The sequence below is a fragment of the Pipistrellus hanaki genome, assembly GCF_964339955.1.
Source record: "Pipistrellus hanaki genome assembly, chromosome: 4".
Lineage (NCBI taxonomy): Eukaryota > Metazoa > Chordata > Mammalia > Chiroptera > Vespertilionidae > Pipistrellus > Pipistrellus hanaki.
This window is the reverse complement of record NC_140506.1, coordinates 67,886,364-67,913,504: the sequence shown is the minus strand read 5'-3', so window position 1 is coordinate 67,913,504 and position 27,141 is coordinate 67,886,364. Positions and strand designations below refer to the sequence as shown.

General features: G+C 48.5%; 1 protein-coding gene across 2 annotated transcripts in view; it reads right to left on the bottom strand.

The window, feature by feature from the left end:
* The window catches only part of GRAMD2B (GRAM domain containing 2B), a 93,684-nt gene that overhangs the window by 5,674 nt on the left and 60,869 nt on the right, over positions 1–27,141 (bottom strand). For both annotated transcript variants that reach the window (XM_084881398.1, XM_084881399.1), the window contains exons 2-11: positions 20,040–20,165; positions 16,887–16,998; positions 14,291–14,357; positions 13,330–13,433; positions 9,618–9,713; positions 7,779–7,850; positions 7,587–7,682; positions 4,339–4,450; positions 2,870–2,992; positions 802–889 (exon numbers count right to left, since the gene is read on the bottom strand). In XM_084881398.1, coding sequence (XP_084737524.1) covers positions 802–889; positions 2,870–2,992; positions 4,339–4,450; positions 7,587–7,682; positions 7,779–7,850; positions 9,618–9,713; positions 13,330–13,433; positions 14,291–14,357; positions 16,887–16,998; positions 20,040–20,165 — 996 coding nt within the window. The remainder of the gene's footprint in view (positions 1–801; positions 890–2,869; positions 2,993–4,338; positions 4,451–7,586; positions 7,683–7,778; positions 7,851–9,617; positions 9,714–13,329; positions 13,434–14,290; positions 14,358–16,886; positions 16,999–20,039; positions 20,166–27,141) is intronic.

Here is a 27,141-nt window from a genome sequence, read left to right as displayed (position 1 = left end):
TTTCCTTCCTCCCTCTTTTCACTTTATTTATTTATTTATTTATTTATTTATTTATTTATCTATCTATCTATCTATCTATCTATTTATTTATTTAAAAAGAAATCTTCTGAGCTTTGGTGTATCTTTTTTTTTTTTTAAAAATATATTTTATTGATTTTTTTTTACAGAGAGGAAGGGAGAGGGATAGAGAGTTAGAAACAGTGATGAGAGAGAGTCATCGATCAGCTGCCTCTTGCACGCCCCCTACCAGGGATGTGCCCGCAACCAAAGTACATGCCCCTGACCGGAATCGAACCAGGGACCTCTCAGTCCGTAGGCCGACGCTCTACTGAGCCAAACCGGTTTCGGCCCTCTTTTTACTTTAAATGAGAAAGGGATGAACGTGACAATGTGACCGGAGCTTAAGGGGAAAAAAATGTTGCCACAGGAGACAAAAACTGTGGGAGAAAAGATTGGGGTCACATTGGACACAACTGAGATTTATATGGCTCTTGGCAACACGAAAAGATGATTCCTTTTAAGAATTGAATAATTTTAAAATATATATATATTTATTGATTTCAGAGAGGAAGAGAGAGGGAGAGAGAGACAGAAACATCAATGATGAGAGGGAATCATTGATCGGCTGCCTCCTGCATGCCCTACACTGGGGACGGAGCCCGCAGCCTGGGCATGTGCCCTGACCAGGAATCAAAACCTGACCTTCTGGTTCACAGGTCAACGCTCAGCCACTAAGCTATGCCATCTGCACAAGAACTGAGTCGTTTTCTGAAGCCACTTCTAGTAAATTCATTTACTTACACAACTGCATAGAATATAAGAATATGGCGGAGATTCGGATGATTCTGAGACTTCACTTTGTGTAAGATTCCATTGGATTCTGACTGACCTGTTGGGTAGGAAACAACAGTTTTAAAACACCTTCTTCCAGCAATATTGCTATGGGGAAGAGGTACTTGAAACAGATAATTATTCCAAAGTATAGAAATCAAGGCAAATACTAACAGAAGCTTCCCGGTGTCATTTTAACCAGTAGCTACAATTCCTTCCAAACGTTCCCTTCCGTCCATATTACCGAGGGCCTCCTCTGAGTTAAGCATTGTTGGAGGGAATGATGAACCATCTAGACATCATCCTTGTCCTCACACCAGGACAACTGGTAACTGGTTATTAGGATAACTTGTGGCCCAGTGCATGGATTCGTGCACATTGAAAGGAAATTAATTAGAAAAGAAATATTTTAATATTGCTATTTGCCATTTCTCTATAATAGAAGTGTCAGAGATGAGAGAATATTAGCAAAATGTATATGAAAATAATATATAGATTGATTAATAATAACATGATATAACAACAAAGACATGATATGAAAACAACAAAAACATGATACAAAAACAATGCCTGACAAATTGATTAACCTTATTCTAATATCTCTCTGTATACCACATTAGGAGTAAAAACACTTTCAGAGTGCTAATTTCCCTTGTGATAAAGTATTTACAACTTTAAAGTCACACGCTCTTCAAACTTGAAAGAAAGCAACATAGAACTGACCATGTCCAAACACAGGTTCAGGTAGGAATGTTCCTATCTTTGTCTGGAGTTTGTCCCTGTGACTTATTAATGGTCATGGAAAATGCCGGCAACACGCGAAACCATCTTTGAATTAATTTAAATGGGAGGCCAGTGTCAGACGGGGACAAATCAATTCTTGGAATCAGAACAACCCCTCCTTCCGCAGATCCTGTTACTACTTCAGCTTCGATTATGTTAGATTGAAATCCTTTGATAATAAATCTAGTATCATTATAAAAACCCCATTTACTATTAATATTTCTCAGTAGCATGATGATTGCACCTACTTTCAATTTTAATTTATGACACAGCATTCCCAAAGGAGTAACACTATTAAGGAATTTGATGGGAACATTTTCCTTTTCAACATCATCCATTGAATTGATGGAATTGTCACTCAAATAGGTGTGAAAATCTCCATCGAGTACATCCAAAATTTCATTTAACTTATGAATTTACTCATTTTTAGGAAAAAGGATTGCATGTTTAGATATATTTTTAATGTTATCTATAGATATACTATTTCCAAAGGTAGCTTCAATAGTAGATCCATTACAAATCATTTCATAGGGGATTTCAATATCCATTCCTAAATAAAAACTATCAGGTTTGCCATCACTAATAATCTTTGTTTATCATTGATTAAAAAAATATGCTGGTTATTCTGGAAAATTTATATCATTTGGACAAACTTTGCCTTTGCTACAACATTGAGTAAATTTTCCATCAGATGGTTTTTCATCGGAGAAATTTAGTGATAGGCAAAATTGACATGTAACAGTCATTCTACCACAACTATGTTAAAAAAACAACCAAATTCATGATCAACAATGACAAACTGAAACACACATGTGCGACTGGCACCAGTTAAGAGATTTAGATGTATCGCACATGTGTGAGTCAATTGTGTGTTTATTTTTGAATTGCCAGTGTGTGCTATATGTACCAGTCGGACAGCCGTACAGCCGTTCACTTAGCCTTTTATATATACATATATATAGATTAGTACATAAAAAAATTCATTAATTTGAGTTTTAACAGCACTTTCTTTGAATCACTCAAAGTATTCTGAGTAACAGAGGGGCCTCCATGAAGGCTGTTCACCTTTATATCCACCACAGTAAAGCAGAGGACTGAACAATGTTTGTTGAGTGAATAAATAAATATGCAAAGACCTACAACAGGAAGGTGGGGGAGGAAATATTAAAGGCAGCCATGAAACGAAGTGTGAGGGCCCTTTAAAAGTTATAAGCAGATCCTCCACCTCTGCCCCCGCCCCCAATCTGCTCCTCACCGTGTGCAGGGAGACCCTTGGCTTTGCCTTCAGGTGCTCTGTTCACCTGGGCATCTGCCCTCGTTGGCTTTGCCTCTCCCTTGGAGACACCGAGGACCGTCTGGGATTCCGACACGTGGAAATCTGTCAGGCCAAACAGGGCTGGGTAAGTCCTCTCCTCAAAACATTGAAAACGTAGCATCAATCACAAAAGCAAACCACGCTCTCAACATGCACAATGACCAAGTACATAAATGGATCTTCTCCTAAGTTGGTTGAATAGTTGGAGATTGCAATCCAATGATGGAGCAATCCTATATAATAAAAGGATAATATGAAAATAGACCAAACGGCAGAACAAATGGAACCGAACAACCAGTCTCTATGAGTTGTGCTGACCAGCAGGGGGCATGCATAGCACATGGCGGGCATCAGCCATGATGGGATGGTGGAGCAGGTGAGCGGTGGCGCAAGTCACTGTCATCAAGGTGAGCTTCTGGTGGTTACTGAAAATTCTTTATTCCCACACACTGCAGTTCTGCCCGGCACTCACACCTGCTGCCAGTGCCCAGCACTGGTCCCCATGGTTCAGTGCCATCAGTGGGTGTGAGCAGCAGCTGCCACCCCTGATCACCCCTGAAAGCTTCTCCACCTCCCCCAGCTCCTGAGGGGAGATTGGGGCCGGCAGCTGCCCCTTGCACCTGCTGCCGGTGATGGCCCCACTCGTACCAGCTGCTGGTGCCGGTCCTGATCGCTCAGCATCAACAGTGGGTGCAAGCGGTGGCTGCCAGCTCTGATTGCCTGAGGGTTTCCCCACCTCTCTGGGCTCCTGAGGGGTGATCAGGGCAACAGCTACTGCTCGCACCCTCTGCTGGCGCCGGCCCCAATCACTCCGCACCTTCAGTGGGTATGAGCGGGGACGGTGCTGTCAGTGTGTGCCAGCGGCAGAGGCAGTGGTGGTGGCAGCGGCGGTGGGAGTGGGGTTGCTGGCAGACGTGACTGGGGACAAGGGCAGCAGTGGAAGGGGCCAGGCAGGGGTGCAGAGGATGAGCCAAGACCCACCCCTGTACCTACTGCAGCCTTGTGGCCCACAGTTCCTCTCAGGGTGCACAAATTTGTGCAGTGGGCCCCTAGTTAAATAATAAAATAAGGACGGTCTGTCTCTACCCTAGGGACTCATGGAGATGATTCAGCTGTAATAATTGATAATATTCTTAAAAGAGGGAAGGAAACAGTATGTTTCTCTCTTTCAATCAACATATTATGTCGATGTATGGGGCACTTATTAAATATGCATCAATGGAAATGGAATTTTACCACCCTAGGCAAATCCGTGTGCTGGAACTTCCCCCAGATTCCCTTTCCAGTTGTTAATTAGGAAGACAACGGGTGTTTTGTTGTTGTTGGTTTTGTTTTGTGTTTTTTAAGGGGTGGGGTGAAGATGTTTTGTGGAGAATGAAAAGTTAGTCAAGATACAGAACTTTCCAGACCTCTGGAGTTCTCGGACTCGGGTGTCTGCGAGCCGGAGCTGCTGTAGCCTCCCAGGTCTTGCCTCCTCTGTTGAACCACTCCATCCAGATCGGAGAACTCGTCGTTGAAATCCTGCAGGGAAGGAATGAAATGGAGAGAGGCCATTTCCCCTCAGAAGAAGGCAGGCCTGTGTGGGCCCCAGCCTTTTCCCTTGGGCCTGACCTATAAAATATGGAAAGGAAGGAAGGATTTCCCCAAACTACTGGGATCTTCCCAACAGGTCACTGGGCATCTGCTTCCTGAAACCGAGATTCTTCCGGGCTGTTAGAATTCTATCAACAACAGAGGCCAACTTGCTTGAAACAACAAACGTCTAGAAAAACACTGGAATGCTGATGACTGAAAAGCTGCAGAAGCTGCGCTTAGCACTTTACGATGAGGAAGTGACGGAAGTAGACGCACACAAAAGAAAAATGTAGACAGAAAGATCTAAATGCATGTTTGAATATACGGACTCAGAGAAAGGCATTCTTCGATTATAGTTTAAAAAAACATTGGGAACAGACAAGGGCAAATGGCTTTAAGCAATTAGACCCAGAAAGGAAAACTTTGGCTTTTCTTCCCTTCCCTTCACTAAATCAAAACAGGATCAGCAATATTACATGTAATGTATGATAAGGGGTGAGAAATGGGGGAAACGTGGAAAGTCTCCCTTTGGGTCCCAGCCATTCCCCCCACGTGCTTCAGAACCAGAGACCGGGCTGTCACCGAAACACCCTGAGAGGAGAGCACAGCGGGCTGAGCACTCCACAGTCTAGTCAGCTGTCAAATGAAGAGACTTGTCTTGCAAGCAAGTTATTAACCTTCTACCTTCAACTAGCTGTCTGGGTCACTTCAATTTCATGCCAGATTTTTATAGGGAGTGAAAATGGAAATCTGTACATGAATGCCTGTCATGTACGAGGCAGTAGGCAAAGCTCCTTCCACATAGAACTGCACTTACCCCTCACCACCACTTCGTGGGGTTGGCATTGTGCTAGGTGAGGACACCAAGGAGGGCAGGTACAGAGCCTGTCCGAGGGCATAGCTCAGCGGGGTGGCACCAGATTTGAGATGTTGGATTCTAAGTCATGTGCGTTAAATTCTATTTTGCACTATTTTTTAAAGGTTTTAGAAAAGGTTTTATAGCCGAAACCGGTTTGGCTCAATGGATAGAGTGTCGGTCTGTGGACTGAAAGGTCCCAGGTTCGATTCCGGTCAAGGGCATGTACCTGGGTTGCGGGCATATCCCCAGTAGGGGACGTGCAAAAGGCAGCTGATCGATGATTCTCTCTCATTGATGTTTCTAACTCTCTATTCCTCTCTCTTCCTCTCTGTAAAAAGTCAATAAAATATATTTTAAAAAAGAAAAAGAAAAGGTTTTATAGAAGTTTTTTTTTTAATTTGAGATAAAATTCACCATTTTAAGTGTACTATTCAGTCATTTTTAGAAAATTCACAATGTTGTGCAACCATCACCACTATCGTATTTCAGAACATTTCTGCCACCTGCCAAAAAGAAACATTTACCCATTCCCAGTCACTCCCAGCGCTTCCCTCTCCCGCGTGCCTTGGCAAGCGCTGGTCTACTTTCCATCCATATGGATTGGCCTATTTGGAACATTTGTGGAATCTACAATAATAGTGTGGCCTTTCGTGTCTGACTGTTTTTCACCTGGCATGTTTTCAAGGATCATCCATGTTGTAGTGTGTAACAGTAATTCATCATTCCTTTTTAGGAAAAGAATATTCCATTGTGTGGATAGATTACATTTTGTTTATCCATTCATCAATCAGTGGGCATTAGGTTTATTTCCACGTTTTTGGTATTATAAATAACTAGATGGCTGGTGATGGATTCAGGCACCGGTGGGGGTCCCTCAGCCTGGCGTGTGGGGATCGGGCCCACACCAGCTCTCTGACATCCTCCGAGGGGTCCTGTGTTGTGAGAGGGTGGTTCTCGGGTGATGCCCCCGGAATCGGGCTCCCTCCTCTCTGGGTCTGGGGTGCGGGTGAAGCAGTTTTGGGGCCAACAGTGCCCCAGAAGCAACCCAACCCAGGGCTGAGTCCATGAGGAATCAGGCTCCCTCCTCTACTGGTCAGAGTGTCTGTCCCCTAGAGGTCATTGCACGTCATAGCTACCAGGTGAACGGTCGAAAGGTCAGATGGTTGCTTACGCTTTCATACATATAGATAGCTATGATCATTCTTGTTCAAGTCTTTGTGTGGATATATTTCCAATCCCACTACTTTTTGAATAGCTCTAAAAAAAAAAAAGATTTGTAGATCTTGAAACCATGGGCTTATACCACTCCACCAAAGGTATTTCAACATTTAACAATAATCAATTTGGGAATAATCAATTGAATTATATGGCTAGGACTCTCCTGGGCCAGCTTACACCATCACAGTTCTACATTGTGTACAAATGGGGGGACTTACTCCCCACAGGAGATTTACTTGACAGTCAACAAAATCTAAAGGAACCAAAGAATCTCTACCTTTCACTTGGGCATTATAGCTTTCTTTATTGATTTCAGAGAGAAAGGGAGAGACAGAGAGAGGTAGAAACATCAATGATGAGAAGGTATCATTGATCGGCTGCCTCCTGCATACTCCCAACTGGGGATCAGGCCTGCAACCTAAGCATGTACCTTTGACCAGAATCGAACCCGGGGCTCTTCAGTCTGCAGGCCTAGGCTCTATCCACTGAGCCAAACTGGCTAGGGCGATAGCTTTTTTCTTTTTTTTAGTTATTACTCATCATCTCCATTAAGCTGTCAAGTCTTTGAAGGCAAGAACTAGTCTAGATTTTTTTCCTGATGTCCTGAAAGCATGTCCTAGCACGGACCCCTCAACACAGAAGACATCCAACTGTTTGTGGGATGAATCACGCCCCACCCCGAATAGATGGGTGAATCTTCTCTAAAACAACACTCACAAGCCAACGCAGCAAGGCTTTATGAGTCTCTCTGGTGACCAGTCATCCCAAGGCAGCCCACTACCGGGTGTCTCTTCCCTTGCAGGACAGCCCTTCGATTCCTTGAAAAAAGTTTATGGCCCCCTATGGCCACCCCCTTCCTCAGGACACACATGCCCTGTTTCTTCAGCTTGCCTCAACTCTCACGGTCCTGAGTTCCTCCTGCGCCCCGGTCACGGCGGAAGGGGACGTGCAGTGGCACCACGTACTCCCTTTCTTTTGCGTTTAGACACCACGCAGGCAACTCACCAGAGGCAGCGACGAAGGGCGGTCTGCCCGGAAGCGGTCTTCCCGGAAACTGTTTTCGAGAGAAGACGGGTTGGGACTGTTACCAACACTTACATTCTGCAGCGAAGGAGACAAAAGGAAACGCCGGGTTAACTGCGGAGCCGTGAGAAGCACGGGAGACAGACAAGTCCCGGGGCTCGGCAACGTACTCACATCTAAGTGTCCGCACACGGATTTGAGTAGCTTATAAGTGGAATCTCTGGAGAGGAGGGAGACAAATATGTACTGAAAAAACAACAACAACATAGTAATTAGTAACAGACACTGCCTGATGAGAAACGAGTATTCAGAGTTCAAACATTTCTTTGTATATGTGTATATATATCTTTTCATTTTGAATGATATAGACCATTCTCTGGTTCGTACCCTCCTTCTGCTAACCCACACATTCCGTTCTTATTCCACTCCTGCACTAAAGGAAATGTACTCCCCAACAATAGCGACAAAACCCTCAAACTCAATTGAAATCATGGACAAACATAGAGAAAAATGAAGGCTCCATTACCCCGAGAAAGGTGCCCCGAATCAGCACCGGAGGAAAAGATCTGGGCGTTAAAAAAAGGCTAGTGATGTTTACTAGACCCTCTCCACCTCCTTTTTTGATGTTGTTTTTTGTTTGTTTGTTTAGGTATCTAGCAATTCCTGAGGGTCTGCTTTTTCTGCGCTGACCTCGCTTTCCACTGAAAATTTCCCAGGGGCTCTAATAGGCTGGTTCTTTTTCAAGCCACTTCCCGATCCTTCCTTGTACAAATATGGAGATTCCTGCAGAGGGTGCTTATAAGTGATTTATGGGAAAGAAGTAAAATCAGAGCCAGACAAGTCATTTGGAGACCAGTGACATAAGGAAAAATGATTTTACCCTAAACAGTGTGTTGAGAAAAATTAAAACTCACTCCTTCTCCATGTATTTGAGCCACGGAATCTTTCCAGACTCACTTTCAAAATTTTGTGATTACCCCTCTCATTCACCCATGAAAATAAACTGATACAATTCCCAATATAATCTATATATATAAATGTCCAAGCGACGGGCCAACTGGCCAGTAGGTATGATGTGCACTGACCACCAGGGGGCAGATGCTCAACGCAGGAGCTGACGAGTGACAGTAACTTTGCAGAGTGCCCTCTCGCACTCCGGGAGCCCTGGCTAATATGCAAATAGACTGAATGATAGAATGACCGGTTGCTATGATGTGCACTGACCAGTAGGGGGTAGATGCTTGATGCAGGGGCTGCCTCCTGGTAGTCAGTGCACTCCCATAGGGGAGTGCTGCTCAGCCAGAAGCCGGGCTCACGGCGGGGGAGCACAGCAGTGCTGGTGGGGGCCTCTCCTGCCTCTGCAGCAGTGCTAAGGACCCCTTGGGGGATGTCCACCTGCTGGTTTAGGCCTGCTCCCTAAGGGGTCCCGGACTGCAAGAGGGCGCAGACAAGACACCCCTCCTCCCCAAGAGCATGAATGTCGTGCACCGGGGCCTCTAGTATTTAATAAAAAAAAGTGGGATAGGTAAGGCAGCCTGGAAGCCAAGAGGGGCCAGGAACTGGTCTGAATTTGCGTGCGCATAACAAGCACAAGTTTTAGGCATTTGGGATGCCTTTGGAGAGATCCCAGCTGAGGTTATGGGGCGGCTGGCCACCCCCACTGCAGGGACTCCTCAGTGTCACTGCCCCACCCGGTCAACAAGGTGGTGATGGCTGTTGTTTTAAATCAAGTTAAAGACACTGAACATTGATTTAGACTGACCTAACGGATGTTAGGGAAAGGGAAGTTGGGAAGAAATTTTATTTTTTTGACCTCGGTCAAGCAAATATAATTAAGTCAGCGGGAAATTAAAAATTGGCAACAATTATATTAGAAGAAAATCATCTTGTGAGGGGAAGCAACACTGCAGGAATGTCTAAAGGCTGGGATTTTACAAACCAGTCCTGCATATACTTGGTGATTCCCTGTGAGGGAGAATGATGTTTATGATCCATGCTCTGGGGCATACTCACCCTGTCTGTGACCGTCGCTATAATCAGGGCATTTGGCACCAGAAGGGCAGTTTTGGTTTTCTTTATCAGGGTGACGGAGAAAGCAGGAATAGAGATCTGAAACAGAAGCCCTGCATTAACACGCTGGTTAGGACGTCACAGAACAACACTTGAAGTTTTCCTGTTAAAGGAAAAAACAAACCAGCAGCAGGCTCTCTGGGATCCATGAAAAGTCCACCTGAATGAGTGGCCTGGGTGTGTCTCTGATCTCCTTACGCTGTTGTTAAGGCAAAGCCAGAGAACAAATCGGGATCATCAGTCCTGCAGAACAGCTTCCTGGGAAACCTTTATCTTTAGACTTGGGACCAGAAGGCAAATGTACCTTCACGTTAACGATAAGCCCCAGGCTCTAAAGAAGGTTACTTTTGCAGGGTAATCTCCCAGACCCCACGCTCCTCTGTCTCAGGCACCTGTGGGTGGGGGAAACGTTGAAAAGCACTGGTGTGATAGAATCATTACTGGACAGAAAACCTGGACTTTGAATTCTCAGCTCGGTTCCATTACGGTCTGCATGACCTCCTCTACTTGACGAGTTCTCCTTTCCAGGCCTCAGTTTCCTGACCTGTTAAATGGGGTCAGCTTTATCGACTTCCCAGGATTTTCTGTACATTAAATGAGATAACGTATCGGGAACGTGCCTAGCACGCAATGACACCATCCTTCATTTCCTCATTTGCCTCCTGTAAAGAGGACGGGTGAAGTAAAAGAACTCTTAAGTTCTGGTTCAAACCACAATGAGTAACAATATCAACTGCAGCAGCTACGATTGACACCTATTTACAGATGAGAATGCCACTTTGTTAGGACCGTCCTGGGAAGCAGATATTCTAAGAGAGAAGGACATTTGTGTAGCGAGGCATGTGACTTGCTTGAGGACCTAAATGTAATAAATTACCAAGACAGAATCTGAACGAATCTTATCCTAAGTGTAGTTCTTTTTCCGTACAATATGCTACAAGAATGTATCCGATGCCACAGAGGACAGTCGATGCTCCTGATACTTTCCTGTTATACCTGTATCCCCTCAACCCAGTTTGGTTTTCAGGGGTCACGTCACTTTGGTCCCTGGGAACAGAGTCACACACACACACCCTGGTAAAAAGAATGCGACCTGAATCTCTCTCTGGGTGCACCCACTCACCTGAACATGTATTTTGCAAAAATGCTTTATGTATTCTAAGAGATTGACAAGGTCCGTGGGGAAGAGGAGTTCCTACGTTAACGCTGGCAGTTTAAAGGGAGGAAAAAGCCACGCTTTTCATGTTGAATATTGCAGTCACACTTGGGTGGAAGTGTTCTACTGTCCCTCCAGTTACAGGTTGGGATGACTTTGGAAAAAACGTGTCAAGATCTACTCAGACAGATGGCGATGTGAAAATGAGCCCAATTTTGTTTCTGAGCAGCGCTGAGGGGCTATCACTTTGGATTTCTTTTCATCATCTAAAGCCGTGGTTGGCAAACTGCGGCTCGCGAGCCACATTCGGCTCTTTGGCCCCTTGAATGTGGCTCTTCCACAAAATACCACGGCCTGGGTGACTCTATTTTGAAGAAGTGGCATTAGAAGAAGTTGTTTAAAAAATTTGGCTCTCAAAAGAAATTTCAATCGTTGTCCTGTTGATAATTTGGCTCTGTTGACTAATGCGTTTGCCGACCACTGATCTAAGGCATGGAACACCCTTACGAAGGAGTTTTCAATCAGTTGCTTCATGAGTATAAAATGAAAGCCTTTCGGTTCGAGCCTAGGTGGAATGTGATAGACACATTCGATTTTACAAGCATCGAAAAACACCATTGGGCTAAGAGGTCCTGATGAAAGGAAGACTACACTTTATCAATATTTTTTTTTCCAGGGGAGGGTGTTTAGGAAAGTCCTCTTCCTAGAGAAAATCATGGTTGCCTTTAGTTCCCATGGGATGGGGTTGGAGCCAGGCCTGCTGGCAGGGAGGCCATTCCGCCACGGAGCGGGACCCCGTCTCCTTGACCCCATCCTTCCCGGGGAGAAACGTACACGGCACTGTCACGGCTCTGTGCCCCCGCACGGCTGATTTTCAGGCTTCTGCCTCTTAGCTCCAGCACATGCAAGAGCAACCCCAGCGTGGCAAGTCTTTAAAAACAGGGTCACCCCTTTCATCTTTTCTCTGGTCAGTTGTCGCACAGGTGGAAGCAGGATTTTGAAACCAGTGGCAGAATCATATTCGTTTGAGACTGCAATGCTGGCTTTGCGAGTTCCCCTATCCTTCACAAAGGACCACTAGACTTTCCTCACCAGTGCCTTCACTCCCTGCTGCTTCGGGGAGGTGGTGGCTCTCCCTGCGTTCCCTACAGCCACCTCACCACCTTCAGCTGCCATGTGCTCAGCCCCACCCCTGGCCCCACTCCATGAACGAGTTCTTAGAGTCCAGAATTCTTAGAAATAGGGTGGCATACTGCTTCCTATCGCTGCCCATGATAATGATTCAGACAATACTGTGCATCTAAAACACCTCTGTGTAGTAAAGGAGCAATACAAAAATAACATCTGACCTAATAATAGCATGCTAGTTTGCTGACTCAACACCAACAACATAAAGAAATTCCACTATATTTGTTAAGTGGTCTTTAGCTAGAAGACTGCCCGTGGCTTTGAGGGAGAATTCTTAGATAAAACATACCTGCCACTTAAAAAAAGAAGTTTTAATCAGCTACTTCGTGAATATAAAAGCTGCTTACTCATGATCACAAGTCAGAATGCCTGAAACCTCGCTGTGGTCACGCACACCCAGCGCGGCGTTTCCCCGGCTCCTTATTGGGCTGGCCTGAGTGCGACAGCACAGTTCAAAGGGCAAGCATGTCCACGGCATGGAATTCTCTTCCTTCTGATGCCACAGTCCCAAGGTCCTGGTTTGAGAAGGCGGTGGCTTGGGAAGCCGCCAACTCCTTCAGACTGTTCTCCTTAGTGGCTCAGTGTGTCCTGGGCCTCTGCTCCCCCAGCTCTGTACTCAATGGGGATGCCAACGTGTCAGTCAGCACCCCCTGGGGATTGTGGGTATATGACTCTCAGAGTCAGTCATAATGCTGCAATTCCTGCTCCTTCTGGGCTGGCAACAGTGCAAAGTGAATTCTGAAAGTAGCTTTTTCTAGATGGCTAACTCGTATGAATACAAAGCAAAATCAGTATTTCTTTAAAAAAATTGTTTGTTTAGCCGAAACCGGTTTGGCTCAATGGATAGAGCGTCGGCTTGGGGACTGAAGGGACCCGGGTTCGATTCCGGTCAAGGGCATGTACCTTGGTTGCGGGCATATCCCCAGTAGGGGGTGTGCAAGAGGCAGCTGATCGATGACTCTCTCTCATCGATGTTTCTAACTCTCTCTCTCTCTCCCTTCCTCTCTGTAAAAAATCAATAAAATATATTAAAAAAAATTGTTTGTTTAATGTACACATCCTTAAAACTGATTGTGGAACACTTTTCATAGGAGTAATGTGTTCTCTGGGGACACCAGCCGGGTAAGAAGGATTGAGGGCAGGAATGTGGGAGAGAGGGAGGTGTCGGCATTGAGGACCTGTCACACAGAACCTGTCATCGGTGGAACCACCATTAAGGGTATAATCATGGCACAATACTTACAACTATTGCTACACCGAAAGTAAGTCATAGCCACAGGGTTAGCTTCCTTTCTGAAAAATGATACCAACCTTAGTGTCTTTCCCAAAGACCTTGGAATGGAAGCAAATCCAGTTTTCTGATACAAAGAGCTTCCCTTGGTATAAAATTTCTTTCTGCAGAGCACAGGTAAAGCCTGAGGAAACATGCACACGTGTTACATCATGTGGAATGTACACTGAGGACGCGAATTCTGTACAGATGGCTGGTGACTCAGGAATGGGCAGAGACAACCCACTCCCATGCTCACAACATCTATCATCTCCTTTCAGTCACCTTCCCTGGGGTAAAAGTATAGAGATGAGGGTTTGCTTTTTTTTTTTCATTCAAAGTTTTACACATTTTAGCACGAAAATCAAACCGGAAAGGCAAGCCTGGCACTGAAATGAGGGTCAGGAACGGTGTTTCAGGGGTCTCCTCTCTGGAGGACGGTGTGTCCCTGTGTGCTCAGCACTCCTGCCTCCTGCCCTGGGACTGTCACCAGTGACGCCCTCTGAGATAGATGGCCCCACTGCCGGTGCAGCACGGACCCACGCCTTCCTGCTGGAACCAGCATCTCGTCTTAGCGCTGTACATGGAGGGGCTGGAATGGAGCCCTGGTGAGCCCCAACAGCGAGTCAGCACATGTCTGTCCACACAGGTCTGTGTGTCCTTTTAGCCTTCTTTTGGTGGCCTGTCTTGCTCCAGGCTTGTGATCCTAATCTCAGGACAATGCAAACACAATGCATTTCGGCAGCAGCTATGGAAGGCGAAGATATCATCCTGGAATCATCTTGGATTGACTCCACATCAGGGTGGGAGGCTCAGGTTCCCATTCTACTCGTCTTTCAAGAGTCCGGTGAGAGCTGCAGGTAGCTGGCGCTGCGGCCGCCTCGTGGCTTTCAGAAACCACCCCTTGGAGATTCAGCGCCCCCAGCCCTCTTCCGCCTCCCAAACCAATGAGCATCTTTTCAACTCTATGGTGCTTAACAAGCCAAACGGGTCAGAACTTACTCTGCCTCAGTGGTTCTTCAGTCGGGACTTCGAGGAACAGCTTGTGGAAGTGCAAATTCGCCTTGTACTACAGAGGGAACAAAACAGAGACATGGCCGCTCTCAGCTTTTTGTGTGGAACATCATACATTTTAACTTCAGTTCAAATGGCACAATATACCTTCCCTCCCTTATTCCAGCATCTTCATGAATTCCCTCTCTCTGACCTTACAGTCTCCAACACAACCCTTCAGCGAAAGGCAGGGCACCAAGGGTTCCTCTGCCAACAAGACCAGAGACCTGCTGGTTGCATTTACAGGATAACCAGGATGCAGCGGGTGGTCAGCCTTCCCCAGGTGCTGGATAAGGATGTCCCGTGTAAGAAAGGAGAGGGATGCCGAAACCGGTTTGGCTCAGTGGATAGAGCGTCAGCCTGAGGACTGAAAGGTCTCAGGTTCGATTCCGGTCAAGGGCATGTACCTTGGTTGCGGGCACATCCCCAGTAAGGGGTGTGCAGGAGGCAGCTGATCGATGATTCTCTTTCATCGATGTTTCTAGCTCTCTATCCCTTTCTCTTCCACTCTGTAAAGAATCAATAAAAATATATATTAAAAAAAAAAGGAAAAAAAAAAAGGAGAGGGATGCTAAGGAATCTCACCAGGGAAGGTAGCAGGTCCCAGGGCACTAAGGCTACAGGTGAGTAGTCTCAGGAGAGGACAGGGGTTAAAAACTCTGTAGTCACATCCACCCGAGTTCAAGTCTTGGCCACACTTCTTCTCTGGTATGTGGTTGTGGCCTAGTCATCACTTAACCTCCCTGGGCCTCAGCATCCTCTTCCGTGCCAGAGGTCAACAATGACTTGCCTCCATGGGATGCCCTAAGGCTCAAATGGGACTAAACAGCTAAAGCAACTACTATTGTACTTGGGATTGCCACTAACGCTGTCATTGTTGTGAAGGCGGTTCCTTAGCCAGTGTCTCAGGGAGATGACCGTCAAGACCGGTAGGGTTTGTGTCAAGGGAGGGAGAAGGCCCAAGAGTCTGAGACGTTGAAAACCTCTTCATTTTTCAAGGCACCTATTTCTACAACTCTGACAACAATGTACAGGCCAAGTTTCACACTTTGCAAAATGCTTTCACAATCCACCCCAGGATCGCCCAGGAATTGACACCCGGGTCAGGACACTGTGCCCCAGAGACACCGGGCTAACTGGAAACAGCTCTCAGGCGCAGAGCTGGGTCCTCCTTCCAAGCACCACTCTGCCTGACAGATGCTTTCCGTGGGAAACTCTTAGGAGCAAAACAGATCCTTGATGTCTTATTATCCAAACTAGGTGTGATCCCAATGGCAAAAGTGGTCCTAGTATTGCTGTTGAGAAGAGCTTCAGACAAGCCGTGCAGAGGACTGATAGTCCCCACAAGTTACTATCTGTACTAATAACCTATAATAATAAAAGGGTAATATGCTAATTAGATCAGGTTAACCGGATATCTTCCAGTTGTCTAGTCCTCCTTCAAAACAAAGCCACGGAGGCGGGGGCCGAGGCAGAGGTGGTTAGGGGCAATCAGGCAGGCAGGCAGAGTGGTTAGGGGCAATCAGACAGGCAGGCAGCTGAGTGGTTAGGAGCCAGCGGTCCTAGATTTCGAGTTGGATATCCCCTGAGGGGTCCCAGATTGGAGATTGTGCAGGCTGGGCTGAGGGACCCACCAAATTTTGTGCACAAGACCTCTAGTTTTATATTTAAATATCTCATAGGTTACTTCACGCTGCCTCCTAGGAGCACACCTGCATCCAGGAAGTTACCTGATTAAAGCCACGTGTGCAAGGGGGCTTTACTGAGATTTTGTTTTTAGTGTCTACAGTGAGCGCCACTTGTTTTAAAAAATATTCCAGGCCACGGACTCTTCAAACATATCATTGTTATAAGAGGTTTTTAAAAAAGGGTAGTGGGACTGACAGAAATGAAAAGCAATACCTGGCTCTTGAGTGGATGTTTGAGAGGGGAAACAGAAAAGCCTTTATAAAAAGTGTTCACTACTGGGCTGATCGTGGACATCTGAAAATGGACCTCACATATATATTTTCCCACTTACTATTTAGTTAAATTTCTTTGTAATAGTTCTTAGGAGACACATATTCAAGTATTTAGGGACGAAGTGTCAAAAGCCCCACTGTTGGCCCAGTAAGTCGGTCACATTCTATGGCGCAGAACTGGGCCTCGATGCCTGTCTGGGTATATTTTAGAGCAGAAGCAAGTCATGACCCTGCCCACAGGTCTCCTCTTTGTGCAGCTGAGTGGCCTCTGCCCCCACACTCCTTCATTTTAATGCAAGGAGGTCACACCTCTCCTCGTCTTGCCCAATTATGAGGCAAGCACCGGTCCCGGCTGGGGGTGCCTGTGGACCCCTGTCAGTACCACTCAATATGTGTTGAAAGGTCAGCTGTACATTATGTTATTGATGAAAAATCGACAAAGGATCTGTGGTCTGTCCTCCTAAATTCTCTACAACCAATACCCATGAGGTCCTGCCAACGGGAAGCTGCCTGCGTGGGCTCTTTCTTCCCATGGGCTTCACGCCTGTTGCCCTGGAAACAACACGCGTCTCCCTCCCGCTTACCTGGCTGGAAGACGAAGACTTTTTCCTCTCAAGCTTAGAGTCATTTTTGCTTTCTGTTTTGCAGTCGTTCTTATCACTCGCTAAAGAGACACCATCGTAACTGGATTTTGACCTGAGGAAAGAAAACCCAGGGAGACTATGGAATGAATTTTTTATGCTGCTCATTCATTTCACTGTCATACATCTTGATTATGATCCCGTCTCACAGGAAGACCTGCCGCTCGCCTTTCCCTTCTGGCTGTCAGCACCCGCGTGCTACCCTCCCCCGGGTTTACAGAGCAGATGCTGTAGGGCTGGGATGGCTTCAGCAGACTGGAATCTCAGACTGAAGACATGGCCGTTTGTAGAAGAGGAACGTAACCACCCAATTGCGAAAATTACTGTATCACCTCAAAAGTATTTTAATCAGTATAAGGAGTCCAGGAGGCAGATCATTAAACAAAATTGCAGAGCTATAGTTCAATCAAAAACATTTTTGTGTCAGAAATCTATTAATATTTAACAGGTGTCCATTAAGTGGGGCATTGTGTGAAATGCCTGGGACACACAAGGCAGTCTTTATCCTTAAGGAGCCTGTGCGCAATCAAACACCTAAGTCCTCATCGCAAGAAAAAAAAACACGTAGCTATGCATGAGAACAGATGTCAACCAGACTTACTGCGGCGAGCATTTCACAATGTATGCAAATACTGAATCACGTGGTACACCCGAAACTAATATAATGTTATACGTCAATTATGCCTCCGTAGAAAATGAAAACAGATTAAAAACAAAACTTCGTAGCAGGGCAGTATACGATTTAGCACCAAAACAGTAATATCCAAGGCGTGAGGAAGAGGGAGAGGGACAATGAGTCCAGCAGGAGGAGAGAGAAGAGGAGACCAACAGAACAAGGCGGGCTTAATGCGCGGTGCTAATGGGATCGCGGGATTTGGGTGTGAGGAAAAGAGACTACACATCCCCGAGTGGGAACACGGAGTGAAAGTAGGACACAAAAGAACAGGATCCCTTCCGAAGGTAGGCCTAGTCAAGGCTCTCCATTCAGTACATGTGTGACTACACAAGGCTTCAGCCCACAGCTCAACACAGTCATCTCAGAGTGGGTGCACAGGTGATTTTTAGAGGTTTGTGGATATATACATATGAACAAGTTTTATGATAGGATTGTGCACTTTTCTTTTTGTTTATTGGGGGGAAAATGGCCCATGAAATTCATGATTTCACAATATGATTCCTTGGAATGCGGCACAGCTAACAATTTTTGGTTCAGAGCCGGTTTAAGAAGAATTTTAAGCAACCTGAGTGGCACATGGGGGTGGCACGTTAGGCTCCGGCTTGCTCAGCTGTGGGAAGACGGACCATGTGATGTCCCAGGCCCCTGCCAGACTCCATTTGAATCTGTGATGCTCAAACCACAGGCAAGATAACCTCTCAGCCATTCAAGGGACATGGATTTGGATTCAGGCACTGGCCACTGAGCCTACTCACAGATCGAAATTTCCTTAGAATTCTAGGGATTACTTAAAAAAAAAAAAAAAAAAAAAGAGTAAACATTTGTACGTACTTGAAAATTGATTTTTTTTTTTTTTCAAATGTCAAATTACCTATTACTTATACTACCCACTAATTTGAATTTCTCAGTTCTGCTGATTCGGATGAATAAGTGTTAACGGAGGGGTCAAGGGCGTGGGCAGACCTTTTGAAGAACTATGGTTGGGAAGCCCATGTGACAAGCAGGACAGCTGAGCCCTTGACAACGGTCAGGAGGAAGAGCAGAAGGGGCCGATCCACACACAGCACCCATCTCTGGCCCGTCTCCCCCATCGTGTGGGGGCGGGGCGCATGCTCACACAGCATTGCTTCGGTCTCCTCAACCCTGTTATTCTCACCTCCCACGAGTGACTCTGAGCAGGAGCAGCTCAACATGCAACTGCGGGGCCCCTTAATGCAAAACCCAAGGATTTCCAGGCAGCGAGAGCCGAGCCTGAAACCCAGTGCTGGGAAGGCGGCACCTCCGGGAGGGAGCACACGCCCTGTGCCGCTGAACCAGCCTGCCCCAGCCAGGAGGATGGCTCTCTCCGTCGGAAGCCTGGGGAGGTTGGAGTTAAACCAGCGGTGCTTCCAACGAGCATGCATGCCGCAGCCAGCCGACACGGCGAGAGGCACAAGAAACAACATGCTCCGTGCCGCGCGGAGGGATGGACTCATCTGGCGAGGGACCCGGGAGGCACCGACAGGAAATGGCTACGGCAAACAGGGGCCAAGGGAGAGGGGAGGCCAGGCACGCAGCACAGCTGGCCAGGGGGCCGGCGGTGACCGGGGACCCCGGGCCAGAGCGGAGACGTAACACAGGGTCCTGCATGAAGGACGGAGGTGGAGAGAAGGCATGGACTGGGCAGCCGGGAGCAAAGGGAAAGCAGCCGTCATTTCCCCGTCCTCTCGCAGGGGCCGGGGACGCAGCAGGTGGCCGTGCTGAGGGACCCAACAGCTGGAGGAGAGCGGCCGCTCGGCGCCTCCGACAGACCCGGGGCCACACCAACCGTACGTGACCTCTGGCGTCACCTTCTCTTTGCAGGGCCAAAAAGCCACGTTCCCATCCTGCCTCCCATGTGAGGGAAAGCACACACTGGTGCCTCTGAGAGGGATGGGGACCACAGTTCCACATCTCAAAACGGCCGGTCCCCCATCCAAGTGCGATCCCAGCCTGTCCAGCCGGCCCGGGGACCCCCGGTGCGGTTCCCCTCCACTCTTACTCGTGGCTGCCAGGAGAGGGAGACAGCAGGTGTGCACACCCCGAGGCCGAGCAGACCTCCAGCCGGGGCGGGCCTCCCCGGGTGCTTTAAGAATCTATAAGGATCTAACGCGGAAGGAGGGGCGCCCCGGCTTTCCCAGTGCTTTACCAAAAGGGCAGACCCTGCAGCAGGCTGGGTGGGGAGGAGAAAAGAGCTTCTCGGGAGAGATGAGCAAGGAAGGCCAGCATCGCCGGCGCCGGGATGTCAAGGAAAAACACCCGCTGCTTCCTCAGGCGAGTCATCTGCCCGTGGACAACCCTCACGCACTCTGAACCACCACCCTAAAGCCAGGATCACCAGCCCCCCCCCCCCCCCCCCCCGCCCCAAAGGGCAGGAGGAGCAACGGGGGCCGAGGACTCACCGCAGGCAGACGGCTCTCTTCGGGTCTGGGGACTCCGCCTCGCTGGACGGCGTGGGAGGAGGCGACTGGGCTGTGGGCGACCTGCAGACCTTCTTCTTCTCCTCCACGCCATTCTCCGCCTCGGAGCTGGAGAAGATGGAGAAGCGCTTCACCTTAGGCATCCAGCGCGGGGGAGGGCGGGGGGAGATGGTGAAGTCACCCCGCTTTCTCTGGAGGGCGGAAGGCTCCTCTTCCGTCCCCACCAACACACAGGCTGAGGTCAACCTGGGCGGCTGCGCCCTTTCCCAGCCTCCATTGTAAGCCTGCTTCGGCAGGCAAACAGCAGACTCGGTGAGGACACGCTGCCTGCCGCCCAGGTCTGCTCCCGCCCGGCCCTGCCGGCCCGCCGTGCAGACTGCAGATCACCCGGAGGCTGGGAGGGCCTGCCCTGCGCACACGCACTGCCAGCCTCAGCCAGGTGTGAGCCTTCCTGCCGGGAAAGCCCAGGGCCCTTTGTTTGCCCGGCTTGTGTCGCTTAATCACCTTCTGTTGTCCTGGGCCCCACTCGGGGTTGTTGTTAGTGAAGCAAGCACCTCTTGGGCAAGTGGCAGTCTCACCTGTGTGCACAGCCACCCACCCAGGCCAGGACGGACTGTTTCCCCAGGTGGCAGAGCTGGAATCGGAGGCTCTCGGATGCTAAATCATCTCACCCAAGTTTGCAGAACTAGCATTTGTCTTGAGTTGGGATTCAAACTCAGGTCTGTCCATCTCGTGGGCCTTCGTGTACATGTGTGTTCTCTGTTTCTCTCCCATGCATCCATCTCCCTACTCCTTCAGCAACCTATCTATCCATCTAGCCCCCTTATTAGCTCTTCAGTGCAAGAACTCCAGGGAGGGCTGAGAATCTGACTGATTTTTACACTGACCCAGAGTCTGGGACACCGGTGGTATATAATCCTGATCAGTAGGGTTTTGGAAGACTAGGTTTGACCTTGGCGAAGAGGGATGAGAGAGGAAAGTCAGGCAAGAGGGTCCGCACACCGAGATACTGTGGATGGAGGTCAACCAGTGCGCTGGGCACGGGGGTGGCCCCTCAACCTCAGGAACAGAAGACACCATTTCCAGCGTGGGAAGGCGAGAGGCAGGAACCGGGGGAGGGAGAATACAGGTGTTATTCATGGGTGTCAGCCTACACAGCAAAGAACTCACAGAACATACTTCTGAGAATGTGAGAGCCTCATGGTGGCCGAGGGAGCGTGAGGGAAGGCCCATGAACATCGCACTGCGAGGGCAGCTTGGCTAATTTTAATCCTAACTTAGCACCCCTTCGGCATCTTCACCTGCCAATGAGCAAGCAGGCAGGAGGTGTTACTGGTTAGGTTAAGCTTCGTGGTTGCCGGTTTACCGCATTTTAATCACTCGTGAAAATTCCATTGTGGTGTCAAAATCAAGGCCACGTGTCTCTGGCAAGGCAGCCGTGACTAATCCCCACGGAGGGCTGATGCTCCCATTTTGTAGCTGGCCCTTCTCTTTTCCTAAACAGATACCTGTGCGGGACCAAGGCCCAGCCCCCTGCTTCACCAGCTCTTTTCAAAGCACTGAGAACTCTCAGAAAGGGGCTCCGTCCACAAGCAAACTGCATTATGTGACAAAGAGGGACCTGGAAAGCCTTGACATAGTGATAGGAAAACCCTGCTCTGGTACCAAAGAGAGGACTTTGCTTAAATTCAGCATCAAGTTTAAAAGAATCTTAGACCTGCCAAGGGGCCTTCAAGTCCATCTCTGCCTTCTCCCTCTCCCCACGGCACACACAGCACCCTTCCCTCTGCAGCACCCGGCAGACACCCACAGAGAGTCCCTCCTGAAGTAGGGCGACGAGTGTGTGTGGAACTTCAACAATCCCTCTCAGCTGCTGTTCAAGTATTTACTGCATTTCAGGCTGGGTCAGACTAAGACTCTCCTGGGCAGAACCTGTATGCCCTCAGCAAGAGCCATCCCACCCCCACAATCAAGTGGGGCCTCTCTGTTTGGATGGAGCCCCCCTGGTACACAGCCTGGCAGAGATAAGCTGCCCCTTGCTTAGCCCAGCACCAAGGTGCCAAGAAGCAAAGCTGGCAGTGTTCCCGCCTCTCTCGGCCCCAGCCGGACAGGCACCTGTGCGGGGCAGGGTGCTGAGTGCTTCACTGTGCGGTGGTCCCGTGTCCCAGGGCCCGGCTCAGCGCTGAGAAGACGCGGTGCGCACCTGCCAGCCCACCACGCCATGCCCCTTAAGGGCAGACCACAGGGGTCTGCTCAAGGTCACCGGCTTCTTTCTGTCCACCCCACTCTTCCTTAAACTTGCACTTGGCCTCCAGTGCTAGGTCTGTCCTTGAAGGCCCTGGGGTGGTGGGCACTGGCTCCACAGAGCCGTCTAACCCAGTGGTCTCGGCTTCGCTGCTGCCGGCGTGATTGCTCACCAGGCCCCAAATCAACCAATGCCTGTTCTGTTAACTTTTTTCTCTCAAATGGCTTAGCCAACTGCTAGACTAAATAAAGTCCTTAAAAGCAGGGAACTTCTATCTCACCCTCCACCCTCCACTGCATTAGCTCAGCCTTTTGCTCATGGTGGTCATTTATGTGTGGTGACCGACGTGGGATTCATTCTGCAGCGTCTCAAAGAGTCAGTGAAGTTCATCTAGGAACCGATTCAATTTTAGTTTAGTTTGTTTTTTTACTTAAAGATGCTACGGAAACAGAAGCAAGCTAATTCCTACCAACAGGAGAGATGATTCCGCAAACCCCCCCACCCTCAGAGGCCTGCCAGCAGCAGACGAAACTGTGTACGTCAGACAGTGGAGACTCCTGTCTGAGGGGCCGAGTGCGGGAGGGGGCAGATGCTTCCTCAAGGCCTCACTGTCAGGGAAGCTGGTGGTGGAGATGAAATAACACGTCTCATTTAAACCATGAAAATAAAGGAATCAGTTTTGCTAAAAAAACACACACACAACAACAACAAAAAACACACACACACACAAAAAAAACAAAGCAAGGCCCTTCCAGGGACACTAACTAAAGAGTTAACACAGATAACCTAAAAAAGGAAAAAATACAGTCCTCCTCTTTCAACAATGTTTTTGGACGAGTCCCTGCTGACAGGGCAGGATGCTTGGAGCTGGGCCAGCGGAAGAGGAGTGAGCGACAGCTACGAGGAGCCACGGAGCAGCAGGCGATGCTGGAACACAGGGCCCACCTTCCCCCGGCCACGGCAGGTTCTTCTCCCCGCTCCAACCCGTTCCAGCATCCGTATGGGCCCTGACAGCTTCCCAGTGGGAATTTCAGAGCTGCGAGACAGTCATGCTTATACCAACCAGCCTGGCGCGCCCACCAGGAGACCGAGCTTGTATTCCCAGCGGGGAAGTGCCGGCTCCACGGAGACACGGCCCCGCACTGCCACACCATCTGCAAACACACCGCAGGCCCGACAGCGCCCGCCGACGGCCCAGCACCTGCCAATCCCCAGACCTCATGGAGCGGATGAGGCCGTGACTGGGATTCCACAAAGACTCAGAACTGGAATTCTTATCTGGGTCTGCGCTCATTCCTGCCAGAGAGGGACTGTTCTCCAGACACATCAACCCCCCGCAGCCCCTCCCGCCGAGACCGCGCTGTGTGCAGGCAGCATCACACGCACGTCGAGTGAGCAGCCCCTGGGCACAGAGATGACTCAGCGGCAGGACAGGAGCCTGAAAACAAGTGCCCGGACGAGGCTCACCCCGGAAGCTGTGCTCCTTCCTAATTACAGCGGCCAACACCCGTGTGTGAGTCTACCTTCACGTGAGCGTAGTCTAGGCCGAGGCATAAAAAAGTCCCTAAACTCCCTTAGGAGAGCCCCGGGGGTGTGGGGGGGTGGGGTTACATCCATGATCATTTCTAAAACCCCGGCTCACCGTTTCCTAAGACCACGGGCTTGACCAACAAAGGTTGAGAGGTGGCTTGAAGGCTGGCTGGGTTTCTGTAGACCTCGGTGGGATGAACTCCTCGCCCTGGGACCGCTGGGATGCAGGCCAGGTCTGCACGGGGCCAGTGTGGCCGAATCCCTGCCCTGAAACAGGGCTGCACGTGGGTGTGCCAAGGCTTGGGGCCAGCAGGCCCTGGGCTTTAGGTGCGGCCTGTGCAGCGGCTCCACGGCAGGCAGGCAGGCCAGGGCGGCAACACTTGGGAAGCAAGGAGATGGGCTACAGGGGCAGAGGAGGGTGCTGGGGGCCGCTGGGCAGCAGCCCCAGGACGGAGACATCGATCACATTGACCGGAAAAGGGAAGCAGAACGGGGTGCGTAAGGTTCAGGGGTGTGATGGAGACCAGGGCCTCCCCAACCCCTCTCGGAATCTCCCAAACTCGGTTTTTAAGTCAAGAAGAACAGCCCTTTCACTCACTATTCTGACACGATATACATTTTACTTTGTTATCTGTCTACACATTCATTTCTGAACAGGTACTAGAAGCACAAGCCCACCGTTCAAAAGGTACACACAGAAAAATAAATGCCCCTTCTGCCTGTGTTTCACAGGAAATGCCCCATGTCTCTCCAGAGGTACCTGCTGTCACCCCAGCCCCTGCGTGTCCTTCTGGGAGTCTGTGTGCATGAGTGTGTGTATTTTTAAGCTCAAATGGGAGCCTGCTAGTCTCTACCTGTTTTGTTTTGTGTTTAACTTACTGTATTGTGTTGCTTTCCCCACCACCACGCACAGTTTCCTCATTCTTCTTAGTGGCTGCATAGAGTTCACTGCATTGCGTGGCTCCTAATCTAACCAGTTCCTTATTGATGGGCATTGAGGTGGGTGTCAGTCTTGCTACAAATAGAAACAGCACCACAACAAACGTCCTTGTGTGTTCATCATGTGTGTGGAAATTTCCACAGGATAATTTCCTGGAAGTGGGACTGCGTCAAAATGTACATAATTGCATAAGCCAGCCAGAGAAAGACAAATACCATATCATCTTACCTACTATGGAATCTAACGAACAAAATAAACGGACTAACAAAATAGAAAGGGAAGCATGACTACATGGAACTGACTGACTGACGGCTGTCCGAGGGGAGGGGGGCTGAGGGGACTGGATGAAAGAAGGTGCAGGGATTAGCCAAAGAACATATGCATAACCCATAGACATAGACAACAGTGTGGTGATGGCCAGAGGGAAGGGGGTCAGGCGCTGGGTGAAAGTGGGCGAAGGAGGGGAAAATGAGAGAGATGGGTGATGGTGTCAACAACAAAAATAAAGTTAAGTAAATCAAGAAGTACATGCTTTTAAAGTGTTATAGTCATCACTAAGTTGCCCACAACAGTGATTACACATTCTTACTAACAAGGTGCTCAACTTAAAAAAAAAAATCCCTTTATAGTTTTGGCATTTGCATTTCTCACCTTATGAATAAGATTGAGTGTACTATTTTTATATGTTCAAGATTTTAAAAATGTTCAGTTTTGTAAATTAGCTACTTGTATATATTATACATTTTGCCTATTTTTCTAGTGGGCTGTTGATGAAAACATTTAGGGAAAACAATTCTTATCATAACTGCAATATTCTTGGCAATACCGTAGAACTGACTTTTTAAAAGAATAACCTTAAGCATTTAGAAGAAGTTAAACAGAAATTAGGGGTCAGTATAATGTTCAAATAAAGTGTTAATGATAAATTAGCTTTTGTTTTCTTTGATAGGTGTATGGCAGATAGGAAAAAAAAAAAATACCCCAAACCCTGTATTCTTTGGCTTTCGCAAAACCTATAGTGGAGCAGGACAGGCTTCCCGTGTGAGATGGAGATTAGGAACACAGCGTCTTCTCCTCCTTCGGAGTATTTACTAAAGAAGCAATAACCCTCCTGCTACCACTCTGGCGGGAACCGTAAACAGAAGAGTGAAACTTCTGGGAAACGGAAAGGAGAAACTCAAGTCCAGTTTAACTCTTGCAGCAAAGTAGAGGAAGCCGTAGCTGAGAGCAGGGGCACCCAGGACAGAGAAAAGTGATGTCTGTCAGATTCCATGAGGGTCCAAGGGAAGGATGCTATAAAGCAGGGGTCTTCAAACTGCGGCCCGCGGGCCACGCGCGGCCCGCAGGGGAGTCCGATCCGGCCCGCCAGGTTTTTTGGGCAGTGAGCGCAGCCGAGGTGTTACAGTAGGAATTAGTAGTTCATATAGTCCGGCCCTCCAGCTCTCTGAGGGACCGTGATCTGGCCCCCACTTTAAAAAGTCTGAGGACCCCTGCTATAAATTGACGAATCAGCCGATTACATTGAAGGTTGGGTGAGAAATCTCTGACTGCCTTACCCACTCTTGCCAGGTCAGGTACCTAGCCTCTGGGGCGGGGGGGGGGGGGGGGGGGGGATATCAGAAGGGCTGTCCATCAAAAATGGAACAACTTAGGTGCAGAAACCAGGTATCTGGCATAGAGGGTGGAGCCCCAGAGTAGATCTCTTCTCATCCTCGTTTTGAATGAGGGCGTCTCCAGGCCAAGTGCCAGCTCCCTCCCCATGTTTCTCCAAGCCTGCTCTAGGCCCTCATTTATTCTAACCATGAAATGACAACAAAGCACTGCCAGATATCTGAGGAAAATCTGAAGTCTTAAAGAAAAGACCAAGCTAAATCAACAGAAGGTAAAATTCTCAGGAAACTGACTTGAGAGAACAGGAGAAAACGCAATACAAGAAAAACGATACCACCAAGCCTTCGAATTAATATCTTCAGAGAAAGAAGGTAGGGCCCATACATCGGATTACAATGCTGTGGAAAAGGAAACCTTCCTTAACCCCTCAGTTCTCCGAGTCCAAAGCCTAATAGTCTACGAGGCACTTTGTGACTTCCCTGTCCACCCACCCTGATCTCTCTGCTCCCCTTCTTTCCCGTCGCTCCTGGATTCAGATAAGGGGACAAATTTGATGGCGAGAAGCAGAGGCTGCGCTGGAGGGATGATCCAGAGATACCAGCCAGTGCTGTTCCCTTTGCGCCCGGAATGCTCTTCCCCGGCTCTCCCCTTCTCCCTTACAATCACGTGGCCCTCTTCCTCTCCTCTTCTCAATCAGACCTATATATTTAACCAGAGGGTGGGAAGATAGCATCAAGATACAGAAATACAAAAAAAGT